Source organism: Buteo buteo, chromosome 1 (assembly GCF_964188355.1).
Source record: "Buteo buteo chromosome 1, bButBut1.hap1.1, whole genome shotgun sequence".
In the NCBI taxonomy this organism is placed as follows: domain Eukaryota; kingdom Metazoa; phylum Chordata; class Aves; order Accipitriformes; family Accipitridae; genus Buteo; species Buteo buteo.
In genome coordinates this window covers 52,978,484-52,997,707 of record NC_134171.1, presented here as the reverse complement: position 1 = coordinate 52,997,707, position 19,224 = coordinate 52,978,484, and the positions used below count along the sequence as shown (strand labels likewise).

Sequence of the window (19,224 nt, the reverse complement as noted above, 5' to 3'; positions counted from 1 at the left end):
CTAATACAGAAATAGTCAGCAGAGATTACCGGCTAGTCATGAATCTGTCTCCTTCAAAAATGCAGTAGGGGATGGGACGTATCCCACAAGACTGACTTGAAATAACAGCTACACAAGAAAGAAGTCAGTGAACTGTGTGGCAGCCCCGAGGCACTTCGCAACACTGCATACCGAGATTGCTGCATCAAATGTATTGCATTTTTAAAACATGTCATGATTCCTCTTTTTCTGCTGTGTTGAAAGAGAGATGATTGTTTCCCTTTTCAGTAAAGATGCAGACAAAAAATTAATAACCATCTCTCACCCTGATTCTTGAATTGTTTTTGCTCCTTCTAATTTCCTGGCAAAGCCTGTAGTCAGTTTGCAAGGTGACATTTGCAGAAGCTCCTTACAGATTGATTGGCTAAACTGCTGGGGAGCTGAGAGAATTCGTATAAAGAATGACCTTCATTCGTTATAAAGTCAGACCCGCTGATATTGCCATATGCCAGAAAAGCCCACCCGCTCCCACTTGATGCTCAGAGAGGGCCACTGCTGGATGCAGATCACAAGCAGGACAGAAAACAATAGGCTGGATGATCTGCAGAGTTCCTGATAACCCTCTGGTGAAAAGTCAGGTCATGGTGCTGCCTACTGAATGCTAGACGGGAAAGGAAAAAAGCAAACTTTTCTTGGAAGACATCCTGCATAGTAACAGTTACCTGGAGGGTAATAGTGACTTCAGGCAGTAAACATGTGAATCCCTTCTCCCTCTGAATATCTGCAGGCTCTCTTTGTCTTTCCATCACCATTTGCCTCCCTTTCAGCCTTTTCCTTGGAAGCTGCTGCACTCTTGGTGTAGCTCAAACTTTCTGACACGTCTACTCCTGTCCTTTCAAACAAAGCAGCTCGGGACGGGGGTACTTGCCAAATTTGCATTTGGTACAGAACAAGTCACTGATCTGTATAAAAACTTCTAACATGGATTAATAATTTTGCCATGCTACCAACAATGGCAAATTGTGTTTTAAATATTTCTCAGTACAAAGCAGCATGTCTGTGCTTTGGCAATAGAACAGACTCTGAACTCCTTACGTTGCTCTGGACATGTACCAAATTTCTGTTTTCTTTTACTTCTTTGACTTGAAAAAACACATTGGCCAAAGACAAGGTGTGTTGGTTTATTTTTGCCCATTCACTCCTTTGTAAATACTGCCATAACATAGACCTCCTGAAATATATGGCAAAACATAACTTTCATCAAAAATGATCCCTTTGGGAGTTGCAAGGTATATATACAAAATCCGTGGCATTTCTAAATTATAGTCCCTCCTGCAGTATAAAGTCACAGCCTTTCTGAACCAATAATGCTATCATTGAAGAATTTTCTTGATTACTTTGAAGTAAAACACAGAATTGACTGAAGTGTAACTATAGTCCTTGATTTAATTTAATCAGATTTAATCATGGCACAGAAATCAAAGCTCATGTTTTCATGATGTGTTTCTCAAAACCTTTCATAATAGCATGTGGTTAGGAAATCAGTCATGGTTTAAGGCTCTGTGTATGACTCCTCAGTTCTCCCAAATATCAGACAAGAAGCATCGGTTCAGGGATAACTCAGGGAGCTTGCAAAACTTGATCTTCTTTTCACAGAGATTTGGAGGAGGAAAGATATTTATAGGCTTTGAAACTAAACTGTGAAATTAGCTAGCTAATATCTCCAGATACCTTTCGCAGTTCTGAATTGCCATCTAGGGCAGCACCTTCCTCTACATGTTTTGGAGGGAGATTACTAGTTAACATATGCACTTGCATTAGCTGTCTAAAATTGATACGTATTAATAAAATAGTGACCAGCTCATTATTCCAGCAAGCAATTAGCTTTTTCATTGCTCACAAGACACACAGACTTTAAGGTGTTTTAAAAATACTTCTATACAATTATGGAAAAGGATATATTGTCATGATGTTTGTATAAGGTTGAATACATAAATAAATATTCCTACACGCATATGTCCACACGTCATAGATCAAACCAGCTCACTCACAAACTTCAAGCTGAAATAAACTGTACAACCATCACAACTTCATGGATACTTATTAATCTACAATATCCAACTTGCTATGATTTCCTAGCAAATAACACTTGCACCAAAGGAAAAATCCTTTTTGCTCTTGGGTAAAGGTTTGTGAAAAAGAGACCAGTTTTAACTCTCACCAAGAGAGGGCAGTGAAATATCTCAAATTATTAGAAGATCCCACACAAGAGCCATATACCTTTATAGCAAGCATGACAGCAAATAATCTCTGCAGACATTTAATATTAAATTCTGTGGAGCATTCAATTGATGCTGTATTATTTTTAACTAACATCCTCCCACCCTTGAGTAAGTGTACTGTTGTGTTTGGAACAGGAAAAAATAGAAGGAGATTATGGATAAAGCTATGAGTCTTTATGAAATAAGATTTAACTTTTTTTTCTATTTCAAACAGGTTTTTCAAAGTGGAATATTAAGAAACATCTGCCTTCTACAGCCAAGTTCATAGCAGTGTGTAAGTTTTATTTTCAATTTTAGCTGACTTCTCCAGAATGCGGGGACTTTATTGCTTAGCTCTATCCCGTACTTTTTCTTCTTTCAAAACCCCAAATGGCAAGTTAACAGGCTGCTTTTTTTCCCAACTCTTAATGGTCTTGTTACAGGTAAGCACCCATGCCATGCTTTTCAGGATGATTGATTTTTTTGAAGAAGTCACAACATCCATTTTTTTGCCTAAGGTTAACTCAAGATTTTTAGGTTGAGAAGTTTAAATTGTCCTACTCCAAAATGTTTCATTAAAATATCTGTCATAAGTCTCTGCTATTTGTGGTCTCCAAAGGACTGCAACATCTTCAAGTCAATGGCCTCTTGCAATTCTGAGTCTACTGCTATCCCCACAGTTTGAAAAATACAGCTAGCAAAAAGCCAGCACCCTTCTCTCTTTCACACCCGGGTGAAGATTACTGTTTTGCTGAGCTAAGATAATAACCAACAACTGAACATGTAACCTTTCAATGGATAGATGTAATCCACGTGAATGTAATTTGACTTCTACAGAAAGATTTGGGGGTTTATGTTCAACAGGAGGATTTAAGAGAGATCACACTGATGATGGAACTTGGCCAGTCTGGCACATGATTATATGTGATTATGTTTGCACTTGCCAAGGCACCTTTCAAAAGATATGGAAAAATTGTTTAAAAAAAAAGAAGAAAAGAAGAGGAAAAAGAGAGAGGCAGAGAGAAAAACACTTCCACTTCATTTTATCAATGGTCTTTGAAGGTCTAGAGTGGTATTAAGTCCTTTTATTAAAATGGATTTAACTAGACCAGACACTTACATACAGGCTTTTCCTCTCTTTCTAAGGCAAATGCAATGAATAAGAAAATACAAAATAAAATAATGATGAGGACAAACATTTCTTTAACAAGGTATCATAACATTCTGTGTTTTCTTTATTGATGTTTTCATTTTCTCTTGCAGAAATTATTTACCTTAATATGCTAAAGTGGCACAACAAACTAGAAAGCAGCTTCTAATGACTAATGGACTGACTGACAGGAAAGCTGTTAGAAAAGAGCCTAATAAAACTTAGAAGGAATATACAATCGGAACCAAAAAGAATTCCAAGGAATCAATCTGTAATAAATGTGGAGTATGATGTTACATACTGAACATATTAAACAAATGGGGATGCAGTACACTATCAGAAAAATAATATCAGAACTTCTTATTAAAGTTTCCCATCATGTTTGTCCTCAACCCCCCCAAATTGTAAAAGCAGAATGAAAATCTTTGCCATGAAATCAGTTTGATGTGAAATTCACTCTCCTTTAGACTGAATGGAAATGCTTCAGTATGTAGGGATGCTAAAAACATTTGTATTCAGTGCATCAATCCCTGTTTAATGCAATCTATTGGTGGCCTACAGTCACAAAGCAACATAAAGATTGTATTCTCATGTGGGAAGATATCCATCACTTAGTTGGTCTTGTCATGTTTGCTTTCCTGCAGACACAATAAGTGGCAAAGCTAAAAGCAAGCAGGGTGCAAGGTCTTCAGCAGTAAAGTTACGAGCAAGAGAGGACAATAACTTCCACATGCTGTTCAGCATACAACAAGCCCCGAGGCCAAACAGAGAAATCAATTTAACTATCCAGAATCAAGCGTATCAAGAGACTCATTATAACTTTACTGTAGACCAAACTAGCTGTGAATTATTCTAGTTTTTCAAACACATTTGAAAAGGTAATTTGTGAACAAATAGGTCAAAAAATATTGGGGAAATACAATTTACCTTAGTCTACACTGACCTAAAGGCTGTACTTTAAAATCGTTCTGCTAGAAACCAGACACATTGACTATCCAAGTACTGTAGATTGGGCTTTGTATAAAACATTTGCTTATATCATTACCATTGTAGAACAGAAATTCCACCTTACCTGTTCCTTCCTCTGCAACAGGCTGTTACAGGATAACATAAAAATCTATCCATGTGCACTTCATTTTCCAGGTTGTAGCCCCATTCTGGAATAAACTTTGTGGAATTATACCCACCGACCCCCCCCACTAGCTAAAATCCACTGTGTGAGCAAAACTGCTCTGACAGTGAACTGGACCTCCTGTCTAATTCAAAGTTTGGACTACCCCTCCTGTAACCTTTTCTGAGCAGGTTTTTCCAGTGCGCAAATGAACTTTTCCCACATTTTATGCCATTGCCTACATCCCTGCAGCAAAGCATGGGAATTCTCAGACACTATTCTTTGCTAATGCAACATTACTTGTGACACACTTTGCAAGACAAAGCAGGCTCAGGCAGTCTCCAACATCAGAAGCAGAACTTGTAACTTGAGGAAAAAAAATTAATGAAGCAGCAAGAAACATACACCTAGCAGCAGGCCTGGATGGCTGGTCCAGGGATTGCAAGGAAAGGTAGTTGCTGCAGTGCAAAGATAAATAGGAAGATGAAGATAACTCTTAATGTATACAGGAATGGATACAAGGAAAAAGAGTTTATAAAACTGTTTAACCTCTGTGGCATGAGTGGGACTGATACCCCCTTTAAGAAGTTAATAAATATTTTAAGAAAATTGCATTAATTGACACTGTTCCAGTGAGTGATAATGTGGTTTAGTCATGGATATATGCTATTTAACTAGATCATATCTAAAATATTTATTTTCTTACTGTGTATGTTTATGTCAAATATTTGTCTCAAGTAATATAATACACGGCTTAAAATAAACTGACTAATGAGATCTCAGACATGCACATTCAGTGGGGAAAACACACATTTTATCAGTAGTTAATAAATTTAGAGAGCTAAGAGTACCTGAGTACTAATTCAGAATACTAATAAGTTTAGAGTACTGAAACATTCTAGAGCCAAAATGATGCAAAACACCAGTATAAGGCTTTAAAATATAATCTATTATTTTTAAGAGCAATCAAGTTATAATGCAAAATCAGTAGAGGTGTATACCAACTGCACGTTGCATGAAAATATTCATATAAAACACTTAAGGCTCATTATTAAGGCACTGCAGTAGAATGCATATTTCAAGTCAGATTTTTATGAGCTATAAGTACATTAATTATTATAAAAGTGCATTAAAAAAAAAAACCAAAAACCAAACCCCCAAAACCAAAACCAGCATTTCAGACTAACAGCTTTATGACTAGATAAGGTGCAGAAGCAGCCTGGTTCAGTGTGTATCAGGAAAATGCAGCAAAGATGAGACTAGATCTGAGATTCAGGAGAAACCATGAGGAAGCAAAGACGAGACGGAAGAAATAGAGGCAAAGCAGCAGGTAAATGAATTGAAAGCACACAAAACTGCCAAAAATAATACACATAAAGGTGAGCATGATTATTAGCACAGGAGAGCAGGGCGTGGCAGTAATAGAGAAGAGATTGCAATATCTGCCATAACACTGGGATCACTCATGAAACAGAGAATGGCCCAGCCATAGCAAAAGAACTCTTTCTTGCTCTAGCCGTGGCTTGGCTCCTAATCTCTGGTTTTGCTTTGGCTTCTTTATCCCTCTCTCCTAGATAGAAATATTGGATAAGTCCATGAAAAAACAGGGGGCTTTATTTCCAGGGGTTTAAGGGAGACACCATTTCCTGTACCATGCACTTTACTCTCAACATACGTTTCTGCCAACTGCAAATATGTTCAAGTTATTAGTTTAAATCCAAATGTTATCAACTTCAGTTTTTTGTTTTTTTTTTTTTTTTTAACAAACATGCAGGTTTTGGTATATTACGCTACATTTTTCTAAACCAAGTCATAAAAGCTTTACATATATAACCAAAATTAAAGTTAATTTGAGCTCAAATTTCAACAGAAGACCGTCTGCAATTTATCCCATCCTATCCTTTTCTGTTTACACAAGGAAAATATTCTATCCACTGCTATACTTAAGAAAGAAACGGCCATAATAATTTTCACAGGTTTTGAGAAATGGAGAGAAGTAGTATTGGAAGTAACAATGAGGCTATTTTCTAACAGACATCTCCCACGGGTGCCAGACACACCTTGCCAAATTCCTTAAAACATAGTATTTCCCCCTATTTACTTCTAGCCTAAAGTGTTTCAAAGCCTTGTTAGAGCTTACCATTTCCTGAAAAGCTTTATTTTTCAGAAAAAGAGGTTCTATCAAATTAAATTCATTCTGTTTACTGAGATGAAAATGTAAAGTATTTGAGACTTAATACGTGTCACTTTTTCTATTACTTCTGCTGTGCATTTTAAAGCAGGAATACACCATGACAAGAGTATTTATTATTAATTTTTATTGTAATTTACCCTTTGATTAAGGCATTATATCATAACTTTAGATCAGGCAAAAATCTGAGCACTGTAATTTTAAGGCTGAATCATAAAAATCTTTCAACACTATGAAAGAGCTATAAATATTATGAAGTCATCGAAAGCTTCATCATCCTCGTCTTTATTATTTGTAAAGAACTTAAAAGGCGCAAGAAGGTGGCCCTTACCAATTACAAAGAAGTAACTGTTTATCTCTAGAAGTCACTTTTAAGTTTCTTTTAATTGCAGGATACAGCTATAATCACTTTATGGGAAACATATCTCAGTATTGCCATGAATGCAATATTGAGACAAGATGACATAGCACTTTTACTTCTGAAGATCTTTTGGCAGATAAAACAATATAATTGAAAACTTTTCCTTTACAAATGATGATTTATTCTTAGTAAACTCCGCCATATTTTGAAATACATGAGCTGAGTAATTTAGCTGGAAACTACAGTACATTATAAACAATGATACAGCATCCAAGTTGAAATCACAGGGACGCTTCTCTCTGTCTTCCCAAATATTGCTATTAGTTTCTTATCTGTCTTAAAAACACCACAACAAACAAAGATTTACTGTACTTTCAGCTATGTTGTGCTAACAACAGTGGAAAGCAATTTCCACGCTTTGATGCATCATTTCTCCTCTCTCCCTTTAGCTAACCACTGTACCCACACGCATTTTCTGGTCCAACCCAAACGTGATACTCCCCATTGTCTCAAGCTGTTCTCCCTGGTGGGCACAACTCTCCTTCACCAGGGGACAGCTGACCCTTGACTCTGCTAATGTAACTCTGTCTGACACTTGCCTATAGATGCCTATGTCCTTCTGATGAATTTGGGAGCCTTTAGCAGCTTCATGGATGTTTTCACATTCCTGCCCACTGCAAATCTACTCCCACAGCTGTGGAGGCGGAGGATGGTAGACACTACATATATATATATACACATATATATATACACACACAGATATATAGAAGGTGTTCTCAGTGGAAATCCACAGGCCCTGCACTTTCACTGAGTTCAAGTACCAGTTTCCCAATCAGCTTATAACTTGGCTAGCTCCTCTAGATCCCACAGCCTGTGGAGGGAGGACTCAGGGGATTAAATGTTTGGCTTTGGGTTCTCTCTGCTTTAGTGGAAAGAGGCATTGAATACCCTATGGCCACAGATGCAAAGGTCATTGGCCTTATCAAGGCCGCTTATCCCACTGCAGGAAAATACTGCCTAATAATGTCAACATAATATCATTCAGCATCATGCTCAATGAAATAAGTCTTTCCACAAAAAAAAAAACAAAAAAACAACACCCCCCCCCCAAAACCAAAAAAACCCCACAACCCCCAAAAAACCCCAAATAAACAAAACCCAAACCAACTTGCTTTCATCTCCGCTATACATGAATAATTCAGTGTCTAATAAGACACATTTTCATATTTTCCTGCTAATAGACTAGCTTGGAACAAAGAGATCTTCCTGTAAAAGAAGACAGTTCTGCCTACTTTACAACTTGCACCAGCAAAGTTTTGATGAATATGAGCCTTCCAGGCCTTTCAGGGGCTTATATGACATTTATCAGCCTATAAGATAACACAGCCTTCAAGGAGAACTCCCTTGCAAAATGTGCAAATTAGAAACAATTTATTGAAAGGTTGGACCAGATGATCTTTGAAGTCCAACCTGGGCTGTTCTACAGTTCTATGATGCATTATCGTGGGGAGACATGGTTGGCAGGATATAGCAGGCCACCTAATTGTGTCAGTCTTGGCTTGTGGTTCTTAAAAAAAAAACAAACAAAAAACAAACAATTTATCAAATCTTGTGAAATATGTGTAGGTCTACTTCCACGTATTATGGACTAAGATCAGTTATAACCCTTAGACATATCAGCCTTTCCAAGGCTGTGCATTGACCTCTTAATTCTGAGAACTGAACAATACCCTTTACCACCCTCAAAAGCTAAAGCTAAATGACTCATTTCCTACTACCATCTCTTCATGCCTCCTGTTAAAAGAAGCAGCTCAATTTTTTATCATCCCTCTCTCCTGTCTACATGGTTTTCCAATTACTATTAATTTTTTACTAGGATACCCCATTTACATCCAAATTTGGATGGAAATACTTAACTTGCTGAAGACATAGTTATTATGTCCCTCTTCATATAACAAATTAGCTACAACACCCCCTTCTTTTGGATTAATGGAGGGTTAAATGCACTTATTACTTCTTCCCGCTACTGGAAAATGTGTGTTTGTTCCAGTTACAAGTATTAGTGAAATGAAGCAATTTTCATCAGATGATAGCTTTGATCGAAAACAAACCAACTCTATAGAGCAAAAAACAAGCATTGAAAACTTTTGAAAACTTTAATTCTGAAAGGCATCTATAATTCATTGAGAATCCCCACCTTAAAACAAGTAATTCTAAGTTGAGCTAAGTGTTTTATCCTATTAATTTCAAGGATGATGAACCACATTCTTGAAGCAGCACCCACTGAGTGCTCCCTTAAAGGTGAAGAGAAGTCTCTAATGGGATTTCCAAAATTGCATAGAAGCATTACTGCCTGAGAGGTCAATGAAGCATTAAGTCCATTCTTAAATCATACACAGTTCCTTCTGACATTATTCAAAATGTCAGTTTTGAGGCACTTCAAAGTTCCCAAGCACTTCAGATCTCTGAAGAGACTTACAAAGCTAATTTGCTCAGCTGAAGTATTTGAGGATAAAAATTCACCACAACTTGCCAGTCAGTTCTGTAGATCCATGTTCACCAGGAGGCTTTCACAGCTACTCAAGTAGAAGAAAAAGCCATATAACCATAGTAAAGGTATTTCAGAAGTGGCCCAACCAATCATACTGAAAACTGTAAAGGGTTACTAGTTGCAAATATCAAATTTGGAAAAACAAAAGTGAAATAATCCCTTGGCCTGGCTGACCTGCAGCCGACTGCAAGCAGTTCAAGGGGAAGAGAAGAACCCCAAAATGAAGGAAAAATGTCTAATGGATACAAATCAAGTTTCACACGCTACATTAACCTGACCAACATTCAAATCCAAATTATCTTTCCCACTGTAGTTATTAAAAAACCCACCCACCCTATTTCTGCTATTCAAAATTTTTCAGGACAAAAAAAATCTCTGCTGCAAAAAAATAAATGAATTAAGTTCCATATCATTCTTTGCTCTTATGCCCATTTTGAAGCACTGAATAAACACACAGGAGCCTCTGTGGTTAGGCACTTGCCTCGCAGCATCAACAGAAAACAGGAGTTACTGATACAATTCCTAGCTTTTTTTTTTGTATTATTTTTTGACTGATCTTTCTCAAGTTTCCATTGTCATAACAAGATATTAAAGGAAATTAAAAACACAACTTTGAAAATGGAAAATATTTCTCCTGTTCTTTGCTGTCAAGACAACTGCATTTTCGACAGGAGATGGGTAAAATGTAACCTCTTATCCCGATGAACAAAAATGAATAAAAACCATGAAACTATATAATTTAAAGTGCATAAAAAAGATTTGTTTCTAGCTAATGAAAGCAATCAGTCAAAACAGGCAGTTCCCAATCCACTGAAAGCCGTTTTCAGTCAGAACATTCATATCAGTTTTGACAAGAATGAAAATTCCGAGCAAAAGAGAGATGGACTCATCCCTGCCAAAATTACCAAGAGAAATACCACAGAGCACCAAGGTCCCAAGGGGAATTTCTGTTTGGCATCAATGCTTCTCCCCAGGGTCCCATTGCACTCTCCCCTCCTCCACCCTACATTTTCCCTTTTTCCCCACTGTTCCCAATGCAGGATCAAACCCCTCTTCACTCCGGAGTGCTGCAGTTACTCAGAGGCTCGAAAGACTTTTGGGGGGTTCAAATCCCACTCCTTTAGCCCTGTAAATGTCCCTGCTAAAAGCCATCCACCCTACATGCTGAAAACTGGATAAACCTCTATCTTAATTATTTGAAACCAGGACAGTTGAATTTTAACCCAGGCACTTAACCTTATTCTAGACTGGGAAATCTGGACACCAGCTTGTCTTACAGCCTAAAATCACATTTCTGTTTTACAACAGGTCCCGCTATGTTCAAATGCCTGAGCATACTGGAGCTCAGCAGACATGGCTGATTGTGCTGCTTCTAAGGAGAAATAGGTAAGATAATATGTCTCTATTGCACTAGGTTTGCCTTGGCTTTGTGGGCATTAGTTTGGAGTTTGAGTCCTGGGTGATTTTGCTCATATACCTGACCCTGGCTCCCATGTATTCCTGGTGGATGTCCTGCTCCACAGGTGAATAATTCACGATGAACAGGTTGCTCATAAGACTGCCTGTAGTAGCAGCTCTGCTCTGCATTTATTAATGATCACTAGAAGGAGGACTTGAACCTTGGTGTTCCATATTCCTGTGGAAGTATCCACCAAGCCCCTGAATCCACCTCTGGCTTCTTTACTCTGCATTTGGCATGAACACTGAAATACTCACTCATCCAGACAAACAGCCTGGGGTCAGAGCAGGCACCTGAACAGTCCAGCACCAAGATTTAGATTTTCCCCCACCCCCATCTGATTCAGAGTGTCCAAAACCTGACAAATTCTCCAGATGGTACACTATTGATTACTTTGAGTCAGTCTGTCTCTGTGCAGTCTCAGAGTTTAAAAGAAAATGCTTTACTCAAAAGCAAAGAGAGGGAAATTTTTTAAACTTTTAAATTTTCTAAAATTCAGGAATACAATTATGGATAGAAGCTTTTTTCCATTTTCCATTAGACTCAAATATGCATTTAGTTTGACTTTTAAGCTAAACAGAAGTGCACTTTCAAGTAAATCACAGTTCTCTACTAACGCTAGTTTCATTCTGATAACATGTAAATTCCCAACACTTTCCAGCCAAATTAAATTTCACTGAAATTTCACAAAAGATTTGCAGAAGTTAGCAGAAAGTAAAGAATCAGTCACCGTAACTTCATCTATTGCATAGCACTAAATAAAGGAAAGAAATGGTACTCTCCAGCAGGTTTACAGCAGATTTAAGCACTGTGCTGAACTGGAACAGCAGGTCCCAGTTCACCAAAGTATTTAATTACCTCTTTACCTTTAGTACCAAGTAGTTTATTTCATTTCTAGCAGCCTGCTTATGTATTTAAAGTTGCTTTAGAGAGAGTATCATGTTAGTACTGTGCCAGGTCCATCTTTTCTATCAACACTAGAGGCAAAGCAGTCAGACACAGCGACATTTATTTTCAACGCACTAGAAAATATACCATCAATAATAATGTCTCTGTAAATTGCAAGTATGTCTTTCAGTCACATCATGAATTAGCATGTCAGCCTTTAGAAACAGCTGAAACAGATCACAGCTTGAAGTACCAGGTGCTGATATATATAAATTTTAAAAATCACATTACAGAGCTCTACCTTTGATCACGATCACAAAGGGAACAGGTGAACCCATCATTTACCTCAAGAAGCTAACCAAGCAGAAAATACTTTGTCCGCTCTTGGTTATTAAATAGTGTTAGTTAATAAGTGTCAGCAGAGCTGTGTAACTTCTTTTTTTACCTAATGAAGCAAAAGGGAATAAGAGATAAAATATGCAAAAAATAATTTTTAACTTTATAAGAAGAGACAGCAACTTCCCCAAGATCAAAATATACACTTGGAATATATGTTGCTTCATGATGCAAATGTAAGAAAAAATTATATGCTGAATAACAAAGCAATGCCACTATTGCAATCAACAACTGTTCTCAGATGAAGTGGAAGTAGCAATTATTTTACTAGAATGAAAACAAAAAATGCAATACATTTTCCTGTCTCTGAATAAATAGCACAACTATAGAATGTTCCACATAACTCTTAATAATCCATGAAAGAAAAACCTGCATGCATTGACTCCACAGGGAAGGTCCTGCCATTCGCACTGGCAGAGGGAGAGAAGAACAACACATCCGTCAGGCATTATGGCCAAAGGCCTTCAACTACATTCACATGAAATGCCTCACGCTACAGATATCTCTTGGATTAAAATAGATAATATTTCCTCCTTAAGGTCATCAAATTAAAATCATTTAGGACAGACCCCTACAACCCTACTGGACGAATGCGGAGGGCTCAAAGCCTCCTGGGTTACCCAGGTGCCCCACCCAGGGTATCTGTTTTCCTGCACGCCCACAGCCCTATCCTTACTCCAAAACATCCCTAGGTGTCCTGAATGCAAAGAAAGCCTTGACATGGACATCCTGGTGCAGCGAGGAAGGGATGCGAGAGCTTGGTGTGTCATCTCATTCCCCTACTGGGAGGAAATGACAGAAATCTTCTTTAGAAGAGAAGAGAAACACACAGGAGGTGGGTGTTTGCTAACGGATATGGAGGCAGAGCAAAACGCACCACAATTTCCGAATGTCCACACATGGTAAGAAAACCAGTGTGGGAACAGGAAGAAAGTCCTCTAAACTTCAAATGTGTAGCACAGAGCCTTTGAGGATGAGCCCATTCTGAACTACAAGGAGCACTGGAAACAACAAGAACACCACTTTATTTCTGCAGTGCTGTTTTCTATACCACTAAGATATAAGACAGTACTCCTCTGAGCTATCAACTCCCTTTTGTTCATTTGTTTGTTGGATGGTTATTCGCAGGAATAGCAGCTTTTATTTCAACAGTATAGATAAAAGTATTGCGCTGAAATTTAAATGTCAAAGAATACATACTCAAATGTCAAATACCAACAGACAAATGCCAACAGAGAAATGTCAGAAATACACCCATGTCTCCCACTGAATATAACTATATCTGCACAAATGCAAGTCACAGCATGATGTGTAAAAGCAAGAGTTTTTCTGCAGTTCCTTTGGGATGGTAACACCACTGGTGTCAATAAAATCACTATCTGGGAGTGATCTGACTGTATTACTCCAAGTACCCAACTCTGGCAACACATAACCTAAGCGATCCGTGGTCTGCAAGGTGATGGATAGCATTTACAGACATAACGGTACAAAACTTGTATTTCAGGCAAACCCCACTCCTGAATTTGCTAGCTTGTCACTAGATGGAGGACCCCCAACACAATGAACTTCCACTTGAATGCTCCCACTGCTTTCCACATATGACAGTAGCCCATGAAAGTTGAAGGAGAGGACTTGTAGACAGTTTCTGCTAGATACATGGCTTAATTTGGGCAATAAAAACAAACTTAAACATGAATTCTTGGTGTTCACTAAACTGTCTGCTTTTTTTGAGTCCTAGCAATATTAACCTGTGAATATAAGTGAACTTCTGAGAAGTAACCAAATGACTCCAGAACCCAGACAGAACTGACTTGAAGCAGAATTTGGACTCTTGAAAAATTCGAATACATTTTAAAATTTTACTTGCTTTAACTAAAATCAATTGATTGTTCCTCGGGGGGGGGGGGGGGGGGGGGGAAGAAATCTTTACACACTTGACTTGGTGTGAGCTTCTGGTCCCAATGACTTCAATGGGCCTTTTGTCATGATTTCACCCTTCATTATCTGCTATAAAAACACTTGGAAACATGTTAATTAGGGAAGATGCATTTGTTTAGAAATTTCAGTCAGTCTGCTAATTGCAGCTGCTTCCACTAGAGTTGAGAAATAAAAATGGTTAGGTAGTTCTGTAGTCGGACAACTAAATATGTGAAAATCTGAAGTGCACTTTAATTAGTGTAGCTAACAAAAATATATCTCACTCCTGTAATTATTGTGATTTGCTTCCAACACTAGTGGCTCATACACTGTAAAGTAAAACCTAATCAAAGATAAAATATGTGAACTTTTGTCAAAAGAGTAAAATGAACATATGGCATTTTCCCTCTAAAAATTTTCTTCTCTACCTCTGATGTAAATGTTTTAGGATCCCCAGCTTGTTTTTTTTAACATTGTGACATTGATTATAAATGCCATATTTATTTTAAATCCTTTTACTATTCAATTTAGTGTAAAAAAATTACAATATATAATTGGAATTACTTTGAAAATTTTTTTGAAAGAAACTTCCAAGAACAATTATCACATTCTCACAATATAAACAGAAAGTTCTTTCTAAAGAAAATTCTTTTCTTTACACCAGGATTCTTTCTAAAGCTTTCTCTGGATCACTGAATGCTGTTTAGAAAAAAAATTGGAACAGATTAAATCTGTTCTGCTCTGGACAGGTTCTTCTTTTTAACCAGCTGTAGTGCATCACAAAACTCTAAGGATAGACATTTATAGTCCAAACTTCAATAGGAAATTTTCTTATAATCTCTATATTTAATTTTGAATGCTTATCTTGGCAAACATAAAAAAGATACTTTCAGTATCTTACTTTTTAACTTTGCTTTTCTCTTGAACATGGCCTTGTGACACTGAGTTTCACGGTCTAATTCTATTCTGTGCAAAATTCTAATCTCTTTGACCAACTTCAAATCTATTTCCTTTCAAAGACAATCTCTGTCCTTGAACTATGATAAAGGGTAAACAAGGAAGGTTTAAAAAGCCTGTTTGTACTACCTCACTGTTTTGCACAACTTACATGTGCCCATGGTCATTAATCTCTTCTTTAAAAGTAAACTGTACCATAGTTTAAATTTGTACCATACATCTAAATTATACCATCGGAAAAGAGTTAGAAAGGCTAGGAAGTCTTTTTGTGCTTCTATATTTCCAAGACCTTTCTGTGGGTCTCTCTTTCTCTACTAACTTTTTGTGAAATGGAAGAACACAATTTAATGCTTCGCTCAGGCATTCACCCAGACAGGTCTGAAGTCGAAAACCAGCCAAAGTTAACCAATTAGATTAAACGAAGAGATACAGATTTGTCTTAGGAAGGACTACCTGGTTGCTCTAAAGAATAAATAGCTTCTTAATGATTAGCATGGAAAATAAATCAAGTCAAAATATGTCGAAACAGACTGAATTTATAGGTGAGGGAAAGGTCTCATCCAACATTCTGGTTGCCTAAAGACTGCGAAGCGTGCCTCCAAATATCAACAAGATCCAGCTCCGTTTAGTTTCTGAAACATCTGTCAAGATCTCTGCTCAAGGTGACATAACTATAGGCACATGTGTACATTAAAGTATTGACAACAGATGAAACAGCAGGAATGGAATAACAATTCCAATGAATAACAGATGAGAAATTTCAGGAGTGTAGAGACACTTTTAACTTCTTATTTATCTCTCCCTTCTTTCAAAGCACTTATCTGTTACTGCAGAAGGTATGCAGACAAATGATGTACTCCATCATATAGTGACACTGACACAGGGAACCAGTTTACATACATTAAGATAACTTTCTCTGTCATTTGCTTTCAGACAATCACTGCAGGTTCCTCACAAAAACCAGTGTGATCCAATACACTAAATAAAGAGATCTTGGTATTATCTTTCAGGAGGTCTGTCTTTGAAGGAGAGTTGCTCTTGGAAAAGCCTATTCGTCTGTTATTTTTCTAAGAGGTATTATAAGATTTTTGCTACTTTTGTCATCCCAGATGGGTAGTTGTCCAAAGTTAAGGACACACATTGCAAATAGAGACCTGCTTCCACCATTCCTTACCACAGGACAAATTTATTTTTACAGACTAGCAAAACCAAAATACCAAGAAAAGGTAATTTTGCTGGAGATGTACGTCATTTCCTCAAACAATCTAAGTCCAAGTATTTGGACTGTGTCTGGCAGCTGAATACATAACATTACACTTATTCTGTAAAAGTTAATTTCTACTAAAACATCAGGTACTTACTTCATGAGGAAAGAGATTACAGAAATTTTGTCTATGTTACAACAGATTTTCTCTTTCTGTACCTATGAATTTTAATCACCTAACAGTTGCAGCAGCCCCCTTTGACCATAAGTATCAAGTGCTATTCTGGGTGCTCTAAACATAACCCAATGTAAAATTTGCTATTTTGGAAACAGGTTGCAAGGGTTACAAAACAACAGCTTTCACTGGTCTTTCGGGACAGTCAACCAGCAGCTTGACAGTCTGTATTACAAACCACACCTTGATCAACACAACCAACTGCAAAGCCTCTTTGCAATAATAAAATAGATGGGTACCTAGAAGTTCCAAGACTTTTCTCCCATTTCTTACTCCTCTTAATGATACACAACAGCATGTTATCTGCCATCTTCTATTAACATAGAACACAAGAAAGGTTTTCAAAAAAACAGTGAAGATAGTCTCTTGTTTGAATATATGTAGCCTCACCTTGCGGATGCCTCTGCCAAGATCTTCTCCATAATTTGTCCCCAGAATTTCAAAATGCACATTGGGATTCCCCCCATTTTCTGCAAATTCCAGTTCTCCAGTCAAGCCATTTACTCCACCCTATTGGAAAAAAAGGACAACGGAGTGAAAACTCAGAAGTAGACAATTCTAATAACCTTTTGTTTCTCCAAGGGATTCGTGCACTAAACATGCAGAATACATACACAACTACCAGAACTAGGACAGTTTTCCAAAGACCACATTTCCCTTGAAATTCTGAAGCCTAAATTGTTCCTGCATCATTTAAGCTCTTCACAGAAGAATCACTCAGCAATGCTAAGCAGATGCAATACAAGCAATAGTCTTACTCTTAGTGTATTTGCACTCCAATTTTTCTTTGGCCCATCAGCATATGTGTATAGACATTCTAGCCCCATTAAAAAAAAAAAAAGTTTTGCAACTAATTTTATTGAAAGCAAAACTAAAGACAAATATATATTAAAAAATTGCATAAAAATTAGTTTTGTTTGTTTGTTTATTTTTGCTTCCCCCCACCAATGTTTCTCACCCAGAAGAGATTTCCACATAAGATCAGGTTGAGTTTTGGATAAATTTAGATGGTTTTTGAGCCCAACACAAGTGATCCACACAAATGAAGAGGGGCTGGTCTAGCTGAATACATTGATTTTTCTGTTTTCCTCCACAATTCTTGTCTACTACTCAGAATGCATGACATGAGCAGCAGTGCAGTGTATTTTCAAGCTTGCTTTTATTTTTTTACATTTTTGTCAGAAGGGGTTAAAATACTAAAGATTAAACAGTGAATATTTACTATAAAGAATCAGAGTTGAAAGGGCTGTACATGCCATAGCAATACTCAAAATATATTCCAGGGTTAATTCAACATGACACACATTTCATCGTTGTATAACTGCAGTGACCTGAACTGTAAAATCAACAGAGCCACGTGAAATGCCTACAATGAAAACCTTTAGCCTTACAAAATTCCTTCAGTTTTCAGATTCAGGGAAAATTAGATGTTTACCCTACTCCCTCAAAAAAACTTGAACAATATTTTAAGTATGTACAAGAAAAAAAATCTGCCTCTGGTAAAGCAAGAGTTTTGCAGTTGTGATTGCTCTTACAGTTAAGAGCTTTATTATTTGAACTGAAAAAACTGGAATAATAATATGTAAATATTCCATGAAGCGCCATTTTCAGTTAGAAACAAGATAATACTTTGTGTATGTACATATATTTTTAATTTTTTAAAATCTTTTTATAATATTTACTTTTTGGAAGAGATACGAGAATATAAATTAAAAATAAAAGGAAAAAAACAACATCCTGATTAAGGGTACATCTGCACAGGCTTTTGCAGGAAGACTCCAGGTCATTTCACCCTTGGTGAGAGCTAGCCAGACAATTTTGATGGTTAGCATGACACTGAGGTTACTTATTAGCTTGAGCACAATCCTGTAATAATCACACCTTTCATGGCTTTTAGATTGGGGTTAGCACACCTCTGGCTGGTTCAGAGTAAAGACAGAGTGAGCTTGTGTTGTTTACCTGCAAAATCACTTGAACATATCCTTAGATAAATAACTGAGTTTCAAAATATAAATGCTTTCTGCTAACTTAAATTTGACTATATCCTATTCATGAACCAGAAATAAAACCTGTTTCACATACTTTTTTTCTCATACGGTCTCATCTGGCTTTCTGATTAATCAAGCCAGAATTTCATGGTACATGAGATGTAGAAATGCCTGCAAAGCAGCACAGATCTGCAAGGCTTGGGATCCCCATCTGACCCCTGAAAGCCTCCATCTGGCTGACTTGCCCTCCCTGACAGCATACACCTGTTCCTAGTCCTGCACCACTCTGACCCCTTACCATATACTACTTTTATTACATTATACTTCATATTTCCTATATTACTTCCTAAAACTTTTTCCCTGACAATGTGAATTAAACCTGTGGGTCTGAGGTAGGTAAAATAGAAAAAATAATTAAACCATTATAGACCATCTGAGCTGCACCATGATTTCAAGTGAGCCACAAGCAAGGTCTGGAAAAAGGAAGGGCAAACTCCAGAACAAAATGATTAAAGAAAGGAAATATTCAACAAAAATTAAAATCTGTTAATACAGAAGCTTTGTACAGCAGAAAGT

The 19,224-nt window shown here is 37.2% G+C and overlaps 1 protein-coding gene across 1 annotated transcript in view; it reads right to left on the bottom strand.

Moving 5' to 3' along the window:
• GRID2 (glutamate ionotropic receptor delta type subunit 2) overlaps window positions 1-19,224 on the bottom strand; it is a 737,675-nt gene that overhangs the window by 197,386 nt on the left and 521,065 nt on the right. Inside the window, exon 8 of the mRNA XM_075030714.1 lies at window positions 17,051-17,170. Within this exon, the coding sequence (XP_074886815.1) occupies window positions 17,051-17,170 (120 nt within the window). The remainder of the gene's footprint in view (window positions 1-17,050; window positions 17,171-19,224) is intronic.